General features: G+C 39.8%; 2 protein-coding genes across 4 annotated transcripts; both read right to left on the reverse strand.

Annotated features, from left to right (window-relative positions):
- Positions 1-2,395: 2,395 nt before the first annotated feature.
- gxylt1b (glucoside xylosyltransferase 1b) lies at positions 2,396-8,599 on the reverse strand. Of its 3 annotated transcripts, none has more exons than XM_043236564.1 (7): positions 7,391-8,599; positions 5,895-6,078; positions 4,956-5,087; positions 4,481-4,732; positions 3,383-3,506; positions 3,135-3,307; positions 2,396-3,064 (listed from the first exon to the last, which is right to left on the reverse strand). In XM_043236564.1, the coding sequence occupies exons 1-7, from the start codon at positions 7,591-7,593 to the stop codon at positions 2,903-2,905; spliced, it is 1,230 nt and encodes a 409-aa protein (XP_043092499.1). In that variant the 5' UTR covers positions 7,594-8,599; the 3' UTR covers positions 2,396-2,902. The 3 variants fall into 3 exon arrangements, with proteins under 3 accessions (XP_043092499.1, XP_043092498.1, XP_043092500.1); XM_043236565.1 differs by having other exon boundaries at positions 2,889-3,064; positions 3,135-3,246; XM_043236563.1 differs by having other exon boundaries at positions 2,396-3,307.
- A 149-nt stretch (positions 8,600-8,748) lies between these two features.
- yaf2 (YY1 associated factor 2) lies at positions 8,749-19,200 on the reverse strand. Its single transcript, XM_043236566.1, has 4 exons — positions 19,039-19,200; positions 18,592-18,717; positions 11,257-11,409; positions 8,749-9,933 (listed from the first exon to the last, which is right to left on the reverse strand). The coding sequence occupies exons 1-4, from the start codon at positions 19,062-19,064 to the stop codon at positions 9,690-9,692; spliced, it is 549 nt and encodes a 182-aa protein (XP_043092501.1). The 5' UTR covers positions 19,065-19,200; the 3' UTR covers positions 8,749-9,689.
- Between the last annotated feature and the right edge of the window lie 361 nt (positions 19,201-19,561).

A 19,561-nucleotide genomic window follows, 5' to 3' on the forward strand; every position in this document is an offset into this window, starting at 1 on the left:
TGATTAGACAGAGCATTGGCAGGGTTTGCACTTCCTGCAGACTCGGACCCCTTCGAGCGCCCACACAATGGGGACGGTTCACGTGCCAGGTAATTGGCGTCTGTGGGGGACAGGTGCTCCCACAATGCAGCGGGGCTCTCTGCCGAGTCTCCTTTCACATGACTGTAATTACCTAATTGAAAAGCTCACTGGGGGGAAATAGGAACGAGAGATAAGGTCTCTTTCACCAAACTGCAGGCTGCTTTTCTGTCGAGCTGAAAAAAAGCATCTATTTGTTGCCACTTGAGGTAAATATTGTCCAAGGGAGAAATGATGGAAAGGAAAGCAAAGACAGAGGATCCATTGTAGACGAGGGGCTGATTCAGACCGGCAGGGTCACGCATATGAGGAAATGGACAATAGAGCCACAGAGGTTTTGTTTTAGACTCAATGTTTATCTAGTGTTCATGAACTGAAGTGATAAACAGTGAACGGATGTAGAAAGTATAATGGAACGTTATGAAAGCTGTATGAAATTGTTCGGTTTAAAAAAAAAAAGTATATTAGTATTAAACACATTAGTATTAAAGTATATTTATTTTTTTACTGCATGATTTGAATGCATAACCTTTGCTGTGTCACCTGCTGTCATTTACTAATTGTTAATGCTAATGTTAAAAAAATAGAAATTCAGCCAAATGTCCTTCAAAAACTCTCCAATCAAAATTTTAAAAGTAACAGTTTTAGTAATCGTAGTCAATTCAAATCATATTAGTCTTTTGTAATAAATTAGGTTCCTTAAGATAAAACATTTTTTCATTATTATTATTAATATTATTATTTATTTTTATTTTTATTTAAATAATAATAATAATAATAATAATAATAATAATAATAATAATAATAATAATAATAATAATAATAATAATAACAACAACAACATTTTTAAACATCAGTTAAAATAAAACTTCACAATGATATTCAAAAGCAAATGTTTTCCGTCTGAATTTGTATTTATTGATTTTATTAGTAGTAGTAATTTAGTTTTTAAACATTATCTTGCAGTGCGGCCTGTAACATTTCATTTCATGAGACCTGTGAAATGATGAAACTGGATACAGACGACTCCCCACGGGTTTTTCCCCTATATTCTTTATTTTAGAATATAGATTTCTAGAATCATCATCCTTGTTGTCCGATACAAGAGGACGAGCACCTACAGGCCCTCATTATTGTTCTCTCAGGTCTAGCCTTTGACCTGCACATCCCTGTAAATCAGCTCTTGTGCCTCAGGTGCTCCAGACATGGATTATTTGCTGCTACATTGATCCATGAGATGTAACTATGAAACGTGACATCAGTCTCCTCGTTGTGAAGTCATCGCGACCTTCAAGCGCAGACGGACCGTATGCAGGTCAGCTTCTATATTATAAATGAGTTAGGTCTCCTTTGTGTCATTAACATCTACTGCTTTAAGGGTTGCCAAGTAATGATATTTTAATCGTTGATCTCATTACAGAACTTCCCGGGGCCATTCCCTCTTTTTTTGTGCTCCAATAACTTAGTAGTGTTTTAAATTATGTCAGTTTTTCACTTTGCAAATGAGTACGTCTCAGCCTGTTATGAGATGGAAAAAAATAGTTTAGATGTGGTTCACTCGCCTGTTTTTATAAAAACCTGAATCAATGCTGCTCCCTGGTGGAGAACAGTCTAACTCTTTTATGGTTATTTACAGATTTATATTTTCTTTTTACTGTACATTTCTGCCATACGTACATCAGCTTGAATGCAGTCTAAGCCTAAACGTAATCTAAAGCTGCTTTGCAACTATTTGTATCTTGAAGGCGCTATACTGTCTTTATAAAATGTAAACTCCACATCTCCAGTTTGTTGTTTGTAGCTTGTACTAAACCCTTTCTCTGATTTGTTTCTAAAAGGACAGTTTAATAGAACGGTTCCCTCAAAAAATGAAAATGAGCTGGAAATGTGCTTACCCTTCAGGCCACGATATAGACGAGTTATTTTAATGGAGGAAGCATTATTATGCATTATATTTTCCTATTATGGATGATAGACTCCCAAGTTAAAAAACATCATAATGATGGATTGGTTTCTTACAGACACGCCGCTTTTCGGAAGACATTAATTTATGGACTGGAGTTTTGTGGATTACTGTAATGTTTTTATCAGCCGTTTATTGTGACGGCACTCATTCATTGCAGAGGATCCATTGACGAGCAATCGATGTAATGCTTCAAATTTCTCCAATCAGTTCCAATAAAGAAACAACTCCTGTACATCTTGGTGGTAAGTGCGTTTCCAGCAAAGTTACATTTTTAGGTGAAATGCACGTTTATTATTTTTCATCCTCGCACCAGTAATTCTTCAGTGGGGAATAAAAGAATGCAGAGTCTAATTAGTCATATATATTTTTATTTCATACAAACATTATGTAAAAAGAATACAATATTTACATTTTCAAGTAGTTTACGCTATAACCTCTCTCAATACATTCAATATCCGTTTTAAAGAAACAATGCATCCAAAAGCACTAGAAAAGAAACATAATAGCAGTCACAAGACTTTACCTTATATTTTGTCTGGAAATTAAGTCGTTCTGGGGCCTGTTTCATAAAGCCAGGCTTATTTCAACTTCTTTTGAACCAAATCAACGGACAAGAAGTCAGGCTAACTTAAAAAAACTTGTTTTATGAGGTTTGGAATTACATTTGCATAATCACTTTTATTTGTTTTTCACCGTCCCTTTAACTGCGATTTTAAAGAGAAAAATCAGTTTAAATTCCCGTTTCATCATTCAGGCCGCCCTGCTAATATTGCACAGACTCGACTGGAAGAGCAGCGTCGCCTCTCTCCTGTCTCGGAGAAATACATTTCTGTCATTATTCAGCAGCAGCACTACAACTCAGCCACCGGCTGGAAGCGTTCTCCGAATCTTCCTCGCAGACCTTCCAAGTCCTCTGGTAAAGAAATGACTGGCTTTCCCACAGTATGTGTGAGTGGTTCCGTTCAGCGCCTCCTCCAGGGGTAACAAGAAGGAGTTCATGAGATCCTCTCCAAATATGTACTGCCAGGAAAAAACAGCGATTTATTAGCTTTGTAATGGGTGAAGTAGCAACTAAAATAATACAACTCACATGTTTGAAAGCGTCATACACAGCCTTGAAGGCTGGCTGTTTGTCGCTGTGAAACACCCCTCGGTTGCCGTGCAGCATGAAAACCCCCTCTTCCTCTGCCGGGATGCAGTTGCTGCCGTAGATGCAGTGGTCGGGACGGTAGTTCCAGTGACAGGGGAAGGGAAGTACCATCTCTGTGTGAAAACACACACCTGTTACTTGAAAGGGAATGAAACTAGAAGGAACGGACGGAATCCAGAAAGGCGTACCTGGATTATAATGGAAGATGATGTTGATCAGATCTTGATCGCCCCAGGTTATGTTAAGCTTGTATTTCTGTAACAGAGGCATCAGAAGCTCGTCCCAGTGCAGACCTACGGAGGTCATGTCGTTCTGTCCATCGAGCGGAAACAAGAATAGTTTGAAATGAGACCTTTGCCACCCTCTAATGGACTCAAATGCAATTGCAACATGTTAAAAACCCACGGGATGTAAACACAGTGCACAAATTTTACTCAAATGTATTCAAATAAGCAGCAGCTGAACCGTTTCGAACATCGATAATAATGTGAGATGGTTCTTGAGCACCAACTCAGCATATTAGAATGATTTCGGAAGGATCACTGATACTGAAGCATTGCCTATTTTAAAATATGAAAACATTTAAATTAAATTTCATAATAATACTGTTTTTACTGTATTTTTGTAAAAAAAAAAAAAAAAAAATTATGAGCACTAGAGACTTTCATAATTAATATATATATATATATATATATTTTTAGAAATCTTACCAAGCCCAAACATTAAAATATATCTTTATATTATGTTAATTAATGTTATAGTTAGTGCTGTAAATTCTGATTAACTGCATAAAAGGCGTAAAAGAAATAAAAGTTTCTTAATATATACATTTATACTGTGTATATTGTGTATATTTTGTATTGTGTGTGTGTGTGTGTACAAAAGCATGCATCTGTATATTTTTAAGAAAAATGTTATGGTTATGCATTAAATTAAATATATATATATATATATATATATATATATAGAAATATAGAATATAATATAGAAATGTATACATGTAAAAAGATTTATATATTTATAAATACAGCATATATTTTTTTCATTTTATATATATATATATATATATATATATATATATATATATATATATATATATATATATATATATGTGTGTAAACAAAAACTTTATTTTAAAAGCGATTTAATTGTTTTTTCAGCAATAATTATTATTACTAGCCTAGTATTATTATTAAATCTCTTGATTTAGCTCTTGATAGCTCTGCCCAGACGCATGAGCCCTCACACAAAGGAAGAAGGTTTAGGGTCCGGCCCTTTAATCTCACTCTGAATTGCGTCATTCGCATCCGGGTCAAATTCATCAGCATGACGCCCGAGTTGATGCCGGTTTTTCCATAATACGGATGCCGGGAGAAGCGACTATACCAGGCAATGCGTGGCTCCTCGTGCTCTGGTGCCATGGCTACTAACTGTGTGGAATTAAAACGTGTCAGCATGTCCCAGATCAGCTCTACAGGCTGCAGAAAGAGGACATCGGTGTCCATGTACAGTAAGGAGTCCACCTCCTTCAGAATCATCTGCAGAGAGAAGAACGGAATTTCAAACAGTTGAATTACTGCTAATTAATATACTATTCTGAAAAAGAGTAAAGAGAAATACGATTTTTTTTTTGAGCTCCTACAAAAGTAAACCACATTTTCCGTTGCGATCACTGCAGCATTCTTAAATGGCATTACTACAAAAAAAAATCAGCTTTTGCTCAAAACAGCTGTAGATGCGGTAAACTGCAGTAATACTCACCGGTAAGAAGAGTCTCTGTGATGCACAGGGCTTGAAAAGCTGACTCCACTCTTCGTGGTTCTCATGGGGGAATGAAATGGGGTGAACCACATAGCTGAACTTCGCCTGGATGAAAGCTGGCCAGGAATCCAGCTGCACAAGTGGAAAACGGATCGGAAGAGTGTAAATCTTTCATCTCTTTATGCAGTTTTCTCAATCGTTTAGCAGCGGATTAAAAGAATAGGTCGGTCAAAAATGCAAGGTTGCTTCACTAATCCTCAGACGATACAAGATGTAAATGAGCTTGTTTCTTCATCAGAACAAATTTAGCATTTAAAATGACATGTTTCCCCTTTGTTTACCCACTTTTTGTGAAAATAGGCTAATTTTCCAATAAGTTGAATCCATTCAGCAGATCCCTGGGTCTGGTGATAGCATTTTTAGCTTTAGCTTAGCATAGATAATTGAATCTGATTAGACCGTTAGCATCTCGCTCAAAAATGCCCAAAGAGTGTATTCCCTGGGAACTATTTTCAGGCGCTGTGTAATATCACTGCAGCCATGGTACGGCAGCAAAGTTCCTTGATTATTACGCCGGAGTGAGATATACTTCCTAGTCATATCGGCCTAGAAAATCACAACTGTTTTCTTTCTGTCTGTCTTATTATGCTATCTAACTACAGAAGAGTCAAGTTTTGAACAGAAAAAATATCTAAACCCTTTTTTTGAGCGTGATGCTAACGGTCTAATCGGATTCAATGATCTATGCTAAGCTACGGCTAAAAATGCTTCCACCGGATCCGGAGATGGGATGAATGGATTCAAAAACAGAACAACCCAACTGTTTAACTCTAGGGGGCTTCGAAAATGAGCATGTTTTCAAAAAAAGCGGCGTGTTCCTCTAACGTCGGAAAAATGTGTGCATGCGTAGGTCAGAAATGACAACTGGCTCATACTGACTGTTGTTTTTATGCTGGCGTGTAACTGCTCCTCTGCAAAGATGTGAAATCTCAAAGCTCGGCTGCTGAGCATGGCTGCGCTCTTGAGCATGTTGACGGCTTCTTCGTGTCTCTCTCCACAAGCCACCGCAGCCAGCTCAACCGTCTCTCTCTGTCCCGCTGCAGACACCTTGTGAGCAACATCTCTGTAAATAGATCAGATCGAGTTTTATTGAACACAATGAGGAAACAAACCAGCTTTCTAACAGTCAGTGGAGATGCTTTCTATTAGATTTTTTTTTTTTTTTTAATGAGCCGTTTTATTTACTAATAATGTGCAATAATGTTTGCAATAAACGTTAATTAAACATAAAAAATAAACAGACCATATAATTAAATAAATATACCAAAATAGATCTTACTACAAATAAAAAAATGGCTGATTTGATCAGAGAACGATAAGAGAATCAGATGAGAGTATCTCTTTCCAACAAATGGTCTGCAAAAAGGTGCTTTGTTTATAAAATGACAGAAACTACATTTTAAAGGAGCTATTTTTAGTTCAGAATTTGCGAAGAAAAAAAAACTTTATTTTTAAAACTAAACCTAAAACGTCAACTGAACGTGATGCACAGAGATATTCAATCTTTTAAACAAATGTATCTTATAGGCATCACAACAAAGAACAAAAAGTTTTTTCAGACACCATCTTTTTTTTTTTTTTTTTTTTTATTAAACATCTAATGGGTATCACCAAAATATCTGTATATGTAGGCTGTGTGTGTGTGTATTTATAGATATGCAACTGAACGTGATGCACGAAGATATTCAATCTTTTAAACAAATGTATCTTATAGGCATCACAACAAAGAAAAGTTTTTTCAGACTAAATAGCTTTTTATGTTTTTTCTGGGTATCACAGAAATATCTGTATATGTAGGTTAAGTGTGTGTATGTATATGTATATATATATATATATATATATGTATATATAACTGGTTTGTTCACACACATACACGTGCACATATATTTTCCAGCAGATCAAGAGAAGTCGTTTCCCTGTAACCCGAGCCTAGCAGCTGAAACGCAGGTGTGCGCGAGACAGGCGTGATTTGTCAGTCTGTGGTCTGCTGCATCACTGCACGACACCTCAGCGATCTTCTCCCTCGACACTGACTCAGTACAGGTGAGCGTGAGCTCCTTCAGACACAGACGGCTCCTCTCTCTCTCTCGAGTCCGTGTGGAATTTCACGGGCCGTTGTCACGCGCATCGCTCTCCTTTCATGTGTGCCGTTCGCACTGCGGGACGTTTCCTGTAACGTTACCTCGACGAGAATAATAGCGCAGACCAAGCGGCTACCGCTGCAGCGTGCACTCGCACGGAACGCCTCACTTTGATTCTTCTGCGCGAACTAAAACGCATGCACTCTTATAAAGCCAACACGCAAAACGTCGCTGGAGTGAATTCCGCCAAACAAGCGTCGCGTTTACAGAAAGCGAAAGAGACGTGTGATTTACCGCGGTCTGTGTGATGTGGTCCCGGCGGCTTGTTGTTTTGATTTCACCCCGTTTAAGTTCTTCGGGACGGACGGCTCCATCGGCGCCCTATCTTGCTTTAAAACGGCCGAAAAACCTTTAGCGTCGTGTTTACTGAACAAAAACACTAAAGACAAAAGAGCGATAACTATGCACAAACTAAAAGTACGAAGATATATACGCATTCTACAAAACACGGGAACTGCTTTACTCGAAAAGAGTACACTGGTGCGTGTACTCGCCCACTAATGACCACTAGCGATGTCCGGTCCGCGAACGAATTGTTCTTTTGATTCGGATCTTTTACGAGAATCAATTGAACTGATTCGCGAGACAGGGACGGCAGAAGTCGCAACTAGGGTGTTCTTTAAATGTGTTTAGAAATTTGAGTTTTAGCAAAAGCTTTATATATATATATATATATATATTAGCATTTTTGCTTAACAGTTATTAGCTGCTACAAACTGAAATTGGGTACATGCAATATATAGAGATATATAGAATATATTTCATTGTTATGGTTTGCCCAAGTTTTTGATACATTTATGGTAGGAAATGTACTAAACATCTTCGTGGGATATGATCTTTACTTAATATCCTAATGTTTATTGGAGTAGAAGAAATACTATGCCAGGCTGTCAGAGACTACAAAATGACGTAATTGCCTAAAGAGCCACTGAATCGGTTGTTTGAAACGATCTGTTCGCAGGAACCGATTCGCAAAATGAGTCAATTCTCCTAAACTAACGACCACCACCCATCCCCCCACTACGTTTTTCCTTTAACGTAATAGCAGCTTAAAGTTATTAGTTATTATGCAGACTTCTATTTTTTTTTTATTAATAATGAAATGCTAATATTTTTTGTTGTGTTTAACAGAACAATGTGACATTGAATTAAAAGGATTCATAATAAATGGCAATTGTTACTGCATCTAATTTTAATCTTGCAATTCTTGTAAAAATTAAAAAAAAACAGCCTTTGCCAAGACGGTAAAATTAAAATGAATTCTTAGTACCGTATCTACTGGTATAACGAAAGCTTGCCTCGTGTAATAATGGCTAATAACTAAATTAGTAATATCTTTAAAACATTCACTAATATGTTTAGAGCAATACATATCAAAAGCAACAGCCATACATGTAGGCTAAAATTATTCTTATGCATATTTTATGAAAGCCCGTAGGGCTTAAACAGCAAAATATCATCCACGTGCATGTCCTACGCATTTCACAGGAAACCGAAAAGACATTTTGATACAAAAACAAACCAAAATTTGATTAATCGCGCTCCTCAAGGTCTTCGTTTGCCCTGAAAATAACTTTTACTCGACCACGGGATTCTAAATCTTAAATTTTATTAAGAGATATTTCCTATACTGCAATATATTTATATACCACCGTTCATCATAAAGGAAGGAGGGATGAATTCAACATCTTACAAATACATTTGTCATTTTTAGTCGTAAATGTTATGTTTCTCGTGGAATTAACAGAATTATTATCAAGACAATCTAACACAAAACAGCGCTGGTAGAACTAGCCCCACAAGTGATGCAATCTATGACAAGTTTCAAACAAAACGGCATGAACAAGGACAAATTAAACAATTTCTGCGTCTCATAAAACCGTACAAAAAGTACCAACAGGTGCAACAAACCACTGAGAAGGGAAGTCCTGTTCGGGTCACAGTTATTCACAGAGGGCTTAACACCCGACACGTAATGCATTGAAAGTATATTACTTGAAGTTACGGTTTGCAGCCGACGTGTCGTTGATGTAGAAGCAAGTACGTTCACGACAGTGTTCCAGTTGAATCTTTTTAAGCCCCAGGGCTAACCGTCGAGACGCAACGGGTGCAGAAATTACATATTAAAAATGTAAAAAAAAATAATAATTACTCGACTATAATGAAGAGAACGAGAATGGGTGTCAATGTCCAAATCCAAACAGACAACAACACATATCTGATTCGTAATACTACCACGTGCTATAGAAATTAAACCGTCAAAATTTAATCGTCAAAATTGCTTACAAAGTCTACAGTTTATCTCAAGCTGACCTACTGGGCATTGTAACGAAACGGGACGAGTGTATTGTGGTGAGATCCTATGTTTCTGAGCGTGTGACTGTGGTAGTGGTGAGAGATGGCTTATATTGCTGGGTTAAACCTGCTTTCTCTGTAAGTCTTGGCATACATAAGCGCGCTCCTGTGACTGTTCGTTTAAAATGGATATATTAGGTGCAGGAGACTGGAAGTAACGTTCGTAATCCAGGGATTCCTAGTGGGACTCCCCGTTGAGCGAGGAACCCTCCCCTCGCGGAGACGAGGATCTGGAGATCCCCTTCTCTGTGTTGTCTGAGTTGGATCCGCTCTGGCTGTGGTGGTCTCCGGATGCTGCGCTGGAGGACGAACTGGAGGAGGGCTTAGTTTTCTCCTTAAAGTCTGTTATGATAACCGTCAGGTCTCCCACTGTCACTTCCAGATGCTGCGCGCTGCTCCGGTCCACATTTTTTAACCTGGGCCTGCAGGGGAGGGAGCAAAGAGCAGATCAGACACGCTAGACATCACCGGAGCCGAAGAACGACGCGGTTTTCTTCTGTAGAGCTTCTCTATAGCGCTTCATAATTGATGGGCCGGACAACATCGACACCGAACCCGAACGCAGCTGCACTCGGATGCCATTGTCTTCTGTAGAGCAGCTGAAATTTAAATGGTCTGTAATCGATGCATTTAGCAACATTAGCGCTGCACTTCAGCCGTTTACAACCGTCGAGCTGCTTTGAAACTTTGTAATATTTAAAACGAACCGGCTTGTTATATAAAATTGACTTTAATTGCCGGTATAGCAGAGCATGAAAGTGAGCCCGGCAGCCTTGGCTTTGCAAGTATTTTCTCATTCATTTGCTCCACCGGCAATTACAAAAAGCCAATGAACCAAACTAATGATCAAAGACAAGAATCAGAAAATCAGAAACAACGACTTGAAGACTTGACGCATGGAAATGTGTATTTGGACAAAACTCTGTACACGACAACTCTCCCAAGGGACTAAATGGCAATGAATATATAATATACCTACTATATATATATATAAAAAATTTGTTAAAAACACTAATGTTGTCAACTATTACCATTAAAACAAAACAAAACAAACTTCTAAAGCATTTTAGTCTTAGTTAATGCTAATTTCAGGCAGTATTAAAATCTCAAGTTGTTTTCAACATTAGTTAATACACTGAACTAACAATGAAAGGATGCAAAGCTAATGTTAACACAGATTAATGAATGTCCATTTTCTGTTCATGTTAGTTACTACATTCAACTCATGTTAACGAATGACACCTTGTTGTAAAGTGTTACCAAAAAAGTACTACTTGAATATTTTTACAAATGTAATTAATTCCCAAAAGCAAATCTTCAGAAATCATTCTAATAATCTGTTGCTTAAGAAACTTTTATTATTACTATTATTTAAAACAGTTGTGCGGCGTAATATTTTTGTGAACACCGATACATTTTGTCAGTATTGTTTGGTGAAAAGCGTAGCATTTTATTTGAAATAGAACCGTTTTGTAAGGTTATAAATGATCTAATTTTTGATTAATTGAACGCATCCTTGCTGAATAGAAGTATTAATGATACCGACCCCAAACTTTGTAACAAAAAGTGTTACATAAACCTAATTTAGATTCAAATAGTTTGCACATAGGGAGCAACGATACATGATATTTTCCTGAGCAGGCTCCCAGCTATGTAAAATGCAAAACACAGCCACTTCATTTGTTTGGGGAGTAGGAACTACGCAGTGAATTTATGAACACAGGGACCGTATCGCAACATTTCACCTCATTTTCTTGTGGCTGTTCTTTTTCAGTGTCGGTTCCCTCTCGTTCTTGTCCTTCTCCGTCTTATCCTTTTTATCTTTCTTGGGCTGTGTGGGTGAAGCAAACTGCTGTGTGACTTGCTGGGCTACCAGCTGGGAAACGGGACGAGGTTTCCTGTGGGGGGTGGGACACAAAAAGGGAAGACTGAGAAGCGAGAAAGCGAGCGAGATATTTTAAATCGGGATGACATGATTCAAGCTCACCAGGGCCTGATGAAAAGGACTATGTGGGAAAAAGCAAGTTAAAACAGGCAAGTGTTGAAGTCAGTTGAGAAAACATGCCTACATGGAGTAATCTGAGAAGAATGTGTTTTCACCGCAGCTGAGAAACGGCCTCAATTTCACTCCTTTTTCCTTTCTATAACGAGACAGAAACTGGTCATTTAAAATCCTAATATAAGCATTTCCTAATATACTAGCTTTCCTGTCTAAAAATAACATTTAATATAAAAACAGCTATAAAACTACCAGCATTGGATACGGGTCAAACACGTTCGCTAAAGTGATTTTATGTGCACAGAAAGCACATTCAATTTAGAAAAGTGTCTAATTTTAAGGTCTTGAAAATGTTTTTGGAGACTAAAATGCCATATAGCGTAAAACAATATTTAAAAACATTTTAACAACATGCTAATTGTATCTTGTAAATATTAAAATGTATAAAATAATAAGGCATATTATTATTTTATAAAGTAAAAAATATATAGTAAAAAAATCTTTACTGACAAATGCGTGAAATTTTTCAATGTATTATTTGGGGTGAAAGTAATTAGTCAGAAATTGATTTTTGTGAAATCGATTTGCCTGACAACATCGTTACACTGAATGATATTTTATTGGGTGTTATCTGTATATCATGAAAAAAAACCCTTTAAACCCTTTCTTGAACCTGTGGATGTAAACTACCAATCAGAAAGTGCTAAAACAGCCCTTCTTGTCCTACTGTTGTCTGTTAGTAGGACACTGTATTGCTGTTGTCATTTCATGGCATCAGTTGTTGCACCCCTAATTAACAACCTGACAGCTGCGGCAATTACAGATTTGATCTAGGCCTATGAGCCGAACTAACGACACTGATCTCAGATCAGAGCTCGGGGCGAATCCCATCAGTAGCGTGGCGTTTAGAACGACAGGGATGCACCGTGACCGTTGCTCTAATGTCAAGAACAACAGCTGTTACACCAAAAACGGTCCACAACAGAGCAGTATGAAGGCCAGAATTGCTGCCGTCTGCTTTGCCAACACACACACACACACACACACACACACACCCACACACACACACACCCACCCACCCAGTCATTTTAAAAACAGCTTCTCGCTATCTGTGTGCTGGTGCAATGTTTACGCTTTCATCCATTACCCCCGGGTGCTTTGGGAATAGCTAATGAAGTTACACATTGTGAAATTAGGACATCTAGAGCCTTAAAGCATGGCAGCCAAGAAGCGGTCATTAGCATTGATCCCGAGCCCGAGGCAAGTGAAAACGGCCATTATTAGTTGTTGTTAGCTGTCTGCCTGCCTCTCTGCTGCATGTCAAGACCTGGCTGCTCGCTGTGGAGTCTTAACACCCTTCACACTCAGCGCTGTTAGGAAATCAATCGATCGCTTTGTGATGTATTTCCTCTGTGCCAGAGAGAGCAAATCGGCATTAACGTTGCTTATCCTGCTTATTTTTGAACGTTTGTCATGAGGGAGAGCGAGATCCTGTGAAATTACTCATTAGTCACGCTCCGTCTCGCACATACGTGTTTCAACTACGTTTATGCAATCCTTTCTATTAGTTTATGTTCATCCTTTATAGTAACACAAAAAGGCAAAGGAGGCCGGCTGATATTAGGTTTATTTTCCAATACTGACTGTATATTATCCCACCTATTTCACGAGTGATATAAATAAAAATAAAAAGGATAAAGAGATAGTGGCACGTGATATAAATGTAAAATTATCACAGCTAGCAACAAATAATGGCGGAGTATCCTGAAGTCCACTTCGCAGGGCACTTGCATTTGAATGGAACAAATGTTTGAATCGGTAAGAGAAACATAAACAGTGTGCAGAGCGGGTCTACGCTAGGACTTGAGAACCGCTTCCTTAGACAACCCAGTCTCCAGAATCTATCGAGCGTGTGAAGGGAGGGTAACACCTCCAATCTGTGTCTATCACCCCGCAGATTAGGCCCTTTTACGGAGAGTAAATTGGGATTATTTCACTATTCATGGAATAGGAAATATTGCATTACCCTTTTAAAAGTGGTTTTCTGTTTTTATATTTAAACAAACTGATTATCGCCTCATCAATGCTGGCACCAGCGCAACTATAGTTTATAAAAACTACATAAAAAGTTTAAAATGGGGGTATGTAAATTAACAGGTTAAAGTAACAGTTTTGTTGTTAATATTTATTGATCATACTGTTGATCTGGACCGTATTTAAACTGATTTATTTTTTAATGTTTTTTTGTAATTTCTTAGGGAGCATCAAAGAAGAAACCCAAAGTGCATGCAATGCTTATCTGTCTCATGTTTGTTGCATAAGAAAAAAAAGAAAAGCAAAATAAAGAAAAAATAGTTTGACTGCTAAAGTTGTTTCCCCAGTGGTTTTTGTGAAATTCTTTTCATAACGGTGGTATGAAATATCTAATTCCGTGACAGCCCTATTGCAGATGAATAACATTTTATACTATACGGTAAAATACAAAAACATATTTAAAAAAGGAACGTAATGTCAATTTAGGCAACACGCCAATTCATCTGGAGAGTCGCAATCAAATCAATCAAATACATAATATATTAAATATCTACAAAAACAATGATTAGGGTTGTTAAAAATATATATTGCGTATTTTCTAAGCAAAATGTCACTATAGGCTCTCGCGTTACAACACAGACTCTCTTACCTAATTTTGTTAAGTAAATTTCCTTGTTAAAGCCATATCGAATTTCATCATAAAATCAGATTAATCTCAGCTACCGCATCAAACAGTTACCGAACGTGTCTACAAAGGAGTGTTCTTCAGCAGAAGCGCACAAACAAAACAGCTTTTCCCCCCATTACTGTGTGAAATCAAGGACACGCGGGCAGCGCTCTCTCCTCTGAGCCTCAAGAGTCTCTCGGATGTGTTCATATCTGCATGTTTGTATAATGGCGTAATGACTGTACCGGGGAGGCTTGAGTGATGGGAGGGGACACCATGATTAATGCGCTACACTGTGTGAACATGCAGTCTCCATACTGCCGCTTCCTTCGCTCCATTGCCAAGCCCCCTGTTTGACAGATGGCCCTCTGCCTCCCACCGTCCCACCTCTCCACGCTCTGTTTTCGGTTCTTTCCAAGCGTCTGCGTTTCCTTTTAGCTGCTTTTCGCAATCCCACACTGCAGTTCCACATTGCTTCTCCCTCGCTTCGGTATCCAGCTTTCTCTCCTTTCATCAAAGGCCCGTAACTGTCTGAATCGAAATGAGGTCAGCTCGTTTGAGATGGTACGGGCATGCGCCCTCGCGTGCTTTTGCAAACCATGTGCAAAATTTCTGTAATAAATGACAACAGGCTCTTGTAATTGCTGAATAATGTGCATGTTTTATGTGGCTTTTTGTTTATTTGGCAGAGGCACGCTGGGAACACTTCCTCAGACTGCATTAGTTTCGCCTTTTTGGGCAAAGAGATGGGAACTCGCAGTGCGGCGCTCTGGGTTTCTGCACACACGCAATTAGAGAGGATTTCACAAGCTGCTCAACTCCTTCAAATGCCACACTGTAGCAAGTGACTAGTCATCTAATAACACTATATAAGCACGTTATAATTTAGATATACTAATGCATATAGCTACAAATTATGCATTTTAGCAATACATCATTATTACATATTATTGCCATATTAATATATAATGTATAATGCTGTTTTATTAGAATAAAAATTACTCCGTGCTGTCAAACGATTAATCACATCCAAATTTTATTTTCCAAAATGTAACATTCTAATTCTTTTATATTTTTAGTTTCTAAGTCATAATAAACATGTTCTTTGATTATTATTATTTTATTTTTTTTTACACAAAAATATTGTTACACCGAATGATAATGTAACATTATTTCAACAATTTTTAATTTTTTTACAAAAACTTATTTGCAACTTTAAGTGTCACTTTACTTACACATAATGTACTTTATATTAACATAAAATTCCTTTTGTAAATTTCGCATGTAAATATTTTCAAATATGCTGCATGCGTGTCTTAACATTATCGATTTCTTTTTTTCCCCAAGGTGTCCTTAACACCATTGACTAATTGGTTTTGCACCTCTCCACCATGTTTTATTGCATGGTTAAGCAAAAAGAAAATATAACTGTGACTGCAGAATATGACGTTTAGATTTATGCTTGGCTTCTTAATCATTTGCTATCGAAATCTTCCGTTTGTCATCACCTCACTGACACTGACAGTCATGAAGGATGATGGGTCCAGGATCTTTTAGCAATACCCCTATAGAGCGCCCAGGTTATGTCAACAATTTATAACCGACAGCCTTAAACTGGTTGTGACAGCAGAAACGTACATTAGTGTCAAGTCAAATAGAGCTCCAACGTGAAACAAAACATGATACAGCCTTCCTTTTTCCAATCTGTCATTGTGAGAGGTCTCGAGTAAAAAAAAAAAAAACCCCAAACAAACTGCTAGGTCTAGAGGGGACGTTCTCTCCATTTGTGGTAATTGAACGGTATAATGCTCTCTCCTGCAGAGTGAACGCTTTCGCTGGGGGGCGAAAAAGTGTCGGTGCGCTGAAATTAGAGGTTTGCCGGCAGGTTCGGGGGTCAGCGGGGGGAATGGCCTGAAATGCTCAACCAGGAGCTCTGCAGCTTCATCAATTAAATGTCAGTCTGTCAGCGCAAGGTAACAACTAGGTAAACAAATCTCTCTTCGAAAGAGCAAATATAGCCAGAGCCCAAGCGACATTAAAAAACCATTGACTTGGGTGCTAACATTGCGTCATTTAAAAGGGACCGTTTTCGCACCAAATTAAACTTGACATTTTTTTCCTCTCCTGTTGTTCCAACCCTTTATGAGTCTCTCCGAAACGCAAAAGAATTTATTCTCCTTACGATGCAAGTCAACGGGGTCCAAAACAACACAGGCTCTAAACAGACGTGAATAAAAGTGTTCTGAACATTTAGCTTCATAACTATTAATGATATGATAGGAAGCCCCGGCAAACATACCCCGAATGAACCCTTCTACACCCTTTTTGTGCCCTTGTCAGGCCCAGCTAAATTACACCCTTACAAATCCTTCATTTGCCATCCGCTGCACACATCCACAATCTAAACGAACGCGCGGCTGTCACTCGCATCCGACGGCGGCCCGGGAAGACGGCGGAGCCGAAAGCGGCAATCAACGTCTGTCCGCGTTCTGCGCAGACGACCGCTCACCGAATGCAGGAGACGAGCGAACCGGCCACGTTTCGAGGAGCTCTCCTATCCGCGCAAACGAGTGGCCTGCGAGGATCCCGCCGTCAAGAGGACGCCGTCGTTAAACCCATCGTTTGTGGTCGTCTCCGAGGCGTTACAACGGGGCAGATGTGCGATCATGGGTTTATTTATGGACGCGGGTGTCCGTGTGCGAGCGCGCGCATCCTGATGTGATGATGCCTCTTCTGATGACAGCACTCTTGATTAAGCCGTTGAATGCAAATGAGTTCAGGCCGTCTGGACGCCAGCTGCTGTGGTGGCCTGGACGAGTGACAGCTCCCCACCCCCACATAAAAACGCGCCGCCCTCTCACACACACTTTTGCAGCAAAAAAATGAACGTTAGTTGGCTTTATATAACCGCTGTAATAATGCTTTAACTCTAAGCGGCGGTAATGGGTAATTAAGCCTTTATTGAGATAATTAAGCCTTTATAAACAACCTCCCTAAAGAAAGATGATCTTTATCTGCTGCAGGTCCGTCTTCGTCATCATCACCATCATCATCTGCTTTCAGGAGGAATGTGGTTCGCTTCCTGACCTGATCTCATCTTGATGACACAAAGGAAACCACTGACTCGTTCCAAAACAGGGTTTTTATGACGGATGAGATGAAGGTGAGAAAATACGAGGCCATTAAATGTCTTCTCTGACGAGGTGATTAGCGCTCTCTCACGGATCGCTGCCACCGGTGAGAGACGCTATCTGCTAGAGCGATGCAAGCCGGGCAGATGCTGGGCTTGTGGTAAGACCCTATTTTAAAATTCGATTTATTTCCTGTTTCGGTGAAACCAATCCCCCCCATTGTTAACAGTGTAGGGAAGAGAAAGCACACAGGGGTGGCCTTCGAAGCAAGCTGCTTTTAGGTGGTCAACTGATGACGAGGATGACCAAGTGCTTCGTCATTTTTACCTTCCCTTATCAGCAACACACTTTCGTCAAAGGCGTAGCGGGGAAGAAAAAGGCACACAAGTCGCTTCCAAACCAAGCGGGTTTCCGTTGGCCAATGCGGAGTGTTTGCATAACCAACTTGGACCTGTTGCGAAATCTGCCCGGTGAAAAACTTTCGCAAAAATTTCAGATTTGCGACTCAACCTTTAATTTCGAAAAATCCGCCGAACAGCGAAAAAATGCCACCACGACTTTCGCAATTTGCCAGCTTGGCCTTGGCAAAGCTCGACTGTTCAAATCAAACCACGGGCCTGTTTTTCAAACTAATATTTACAAACCGCTTGAACGCAACTAGGAGCATTAAATAACGACTCTGATACCAAGTACAAGCATTTATCCTCCAAACACTATAAGTGCATCCGCAAGGCTTTTACGTAAAAACAAAGGAAATATACCACAAATGGCTCATTTTAATGCATTTGATATGCAAACGATGGAGATTATGAAAACATGAATGATTCAAGCTTCAGAATCAGGCTAATCTGAATGCATGCTTTACAGGGTATTTACCGAAATCGTTTTAGACTGCTAATAGCAAATGTACGGCATCACGGTAGTTTGCTTGCAGGTTCTGTTAAGCCGCCTAATGCACTAGAATTACTAAATGAATCGAAATTAAACCCCAATCGCTTCCGAAATAGCCCACATTAATCAGGATGTAATGGGTGTTTTACAAACAGAGCTGCTCAGTAACGTGACACCGGCTGCTCGCGTTTGCTCCGGAGGTTATAAACATTGTATTAACCGCGTAATTATTAATACACGCGAGACAAACGTCCGCCTCGAAGCCCGGCGATCTAGACAGCGTCCCGGGGTGTCGAACAAAGCCAAAACGCGCTGTCTAGGTAGGCGTGAAACGGCAGGCACCGTGGGGCACACTCACCGCGTTGACGTTCCCTTCCTGACATCGCACATCATGCATTTGAACGCTTCGGCGCTGTTCTTGAACGTACACACGCTGCAGTCCCAGTAGCCGTCGTCGGAGGAGGGCTTCGCTTGGCGTTTCGGCCTTCAGAAAGCAAAACAAACAGAGAGAACATCACATCTCGGACTGTGGAAATCGCCGACACACACATCTGATCCTATCCATGCACAAAGTCAGCCGGACGCCTGCGCAAACGGGGCGTTTGTTGGTTTCGTTTTTTTTCTTTTAACGAAATGACACTTTAGGCTGATAAAAGCAGCCAGTCCGCCATGGTGGCCACTCTGTTGCGTCTTTCTCGTTCAGGCGCGCGCGCGCTGCCTCACGCTCCGCTTCGAGCCTCTGAGGCGGCCCCGGGTTTCTCGACGGACGCCGCGGCGGCGGGAGTTTCTTTCTGTTTGCGTTTACCTCGTCGGACTCCTCTTGTCTCCCATGCTGCAGAAACTTTGAGCGAAGCGTCGCAGGCACAGCCGCCTCTCGCGCTCGGTCCTCCTCTCTCGCTCTCTCTCTCTCTCTCTCTCTCTCTCGCGGCTCCCAGCTGTCGTAGAAACTCCGGCGCAGCGGCGGTCACGTGACCGGGCTCCACCAATCCGGAGCCGATTTATTTTCTCAAAAAGTAGGGTCGTGGGGTTTATATAAAAGAGTCGTGCTCCCGCTTCACCCCGAATCAACTGGGCGAGTGCGAGTGAGGCGACTAACTGCGCCGCTCTTAAATTAAAGACATTCGTGTTTCATGGCACTTTCCAAGATTAGAGTACCCGTACGAAAATGTGACCACTAGTAAAACCAAAAACCACGGTTACTATAGTTAAACTGTGGTGACTACAAATTAACCATCTTTTTTTTTTTGCTACACTAATCATGCTATAGTGATATTTGTAGTAAAACCGGTTATACAAATGGTAACCAATGCACTTTTACTATAGTCAAA

The sequence above is a fragment of the Puntigrus tetrazona genome, chromosome 4, assembly GCF_018831695.1.
Source record: "Puntigrus tetrazona isolate hp1 chromosome 4, ASM1883169v1, whole genome shotgun sequence".
Taxonomy (NCBI): Eukaryota; Metazoa; Chordata; class Actinopteri; order Cypriniformes; family Cyprinidae; genus Puntigrus; species Puntigrus tetrazona.

Bases quoted from the DNA above. Each gene is read 5' to 3' on its own strand.
- gxylt1b (XM_043236563.1), bottom strand. From the start codon at position 7,593: ATGCGTATATATCTTCGTACTTTTAGTTTGTGCATAGTTATCGCTCTT. The intron at 5,088-5,894 runs GTCAGTATGAGC...CCACTTGTGCAG, and splicing joins ACGCCAGCATAAAAACAACA to CTGGATTCCTGGCCAGCTTT. The intron at 3,507-4,480 runs GTGAGATTAAAG...CTCGATGGACAG, and splicing joins TGCGAATGACGCAATTCAGA to AACGACATGACCTCCGTAGG.
- yaf2 (XM_043236566.1), bottom strand. From the start codon at position 19,064: ATGGGAGACAAGAGGAGTCCGACGAG. The intron at 18,718-19,038 runs GTAAACGCAAAC...TGCTTTCTGAAG, and splicing joins GACAAGAGGAGTCCGACGAG to GCCGAAACGCCAAGCGAAGC. The intron at 11,410-18,591 runs GTGAGTGTGCCC...CACCCCCCACAG, and splicing joins AGGAAGGGAACGTCAACGCG to GAAACCTCGTCCCGTTTCCC.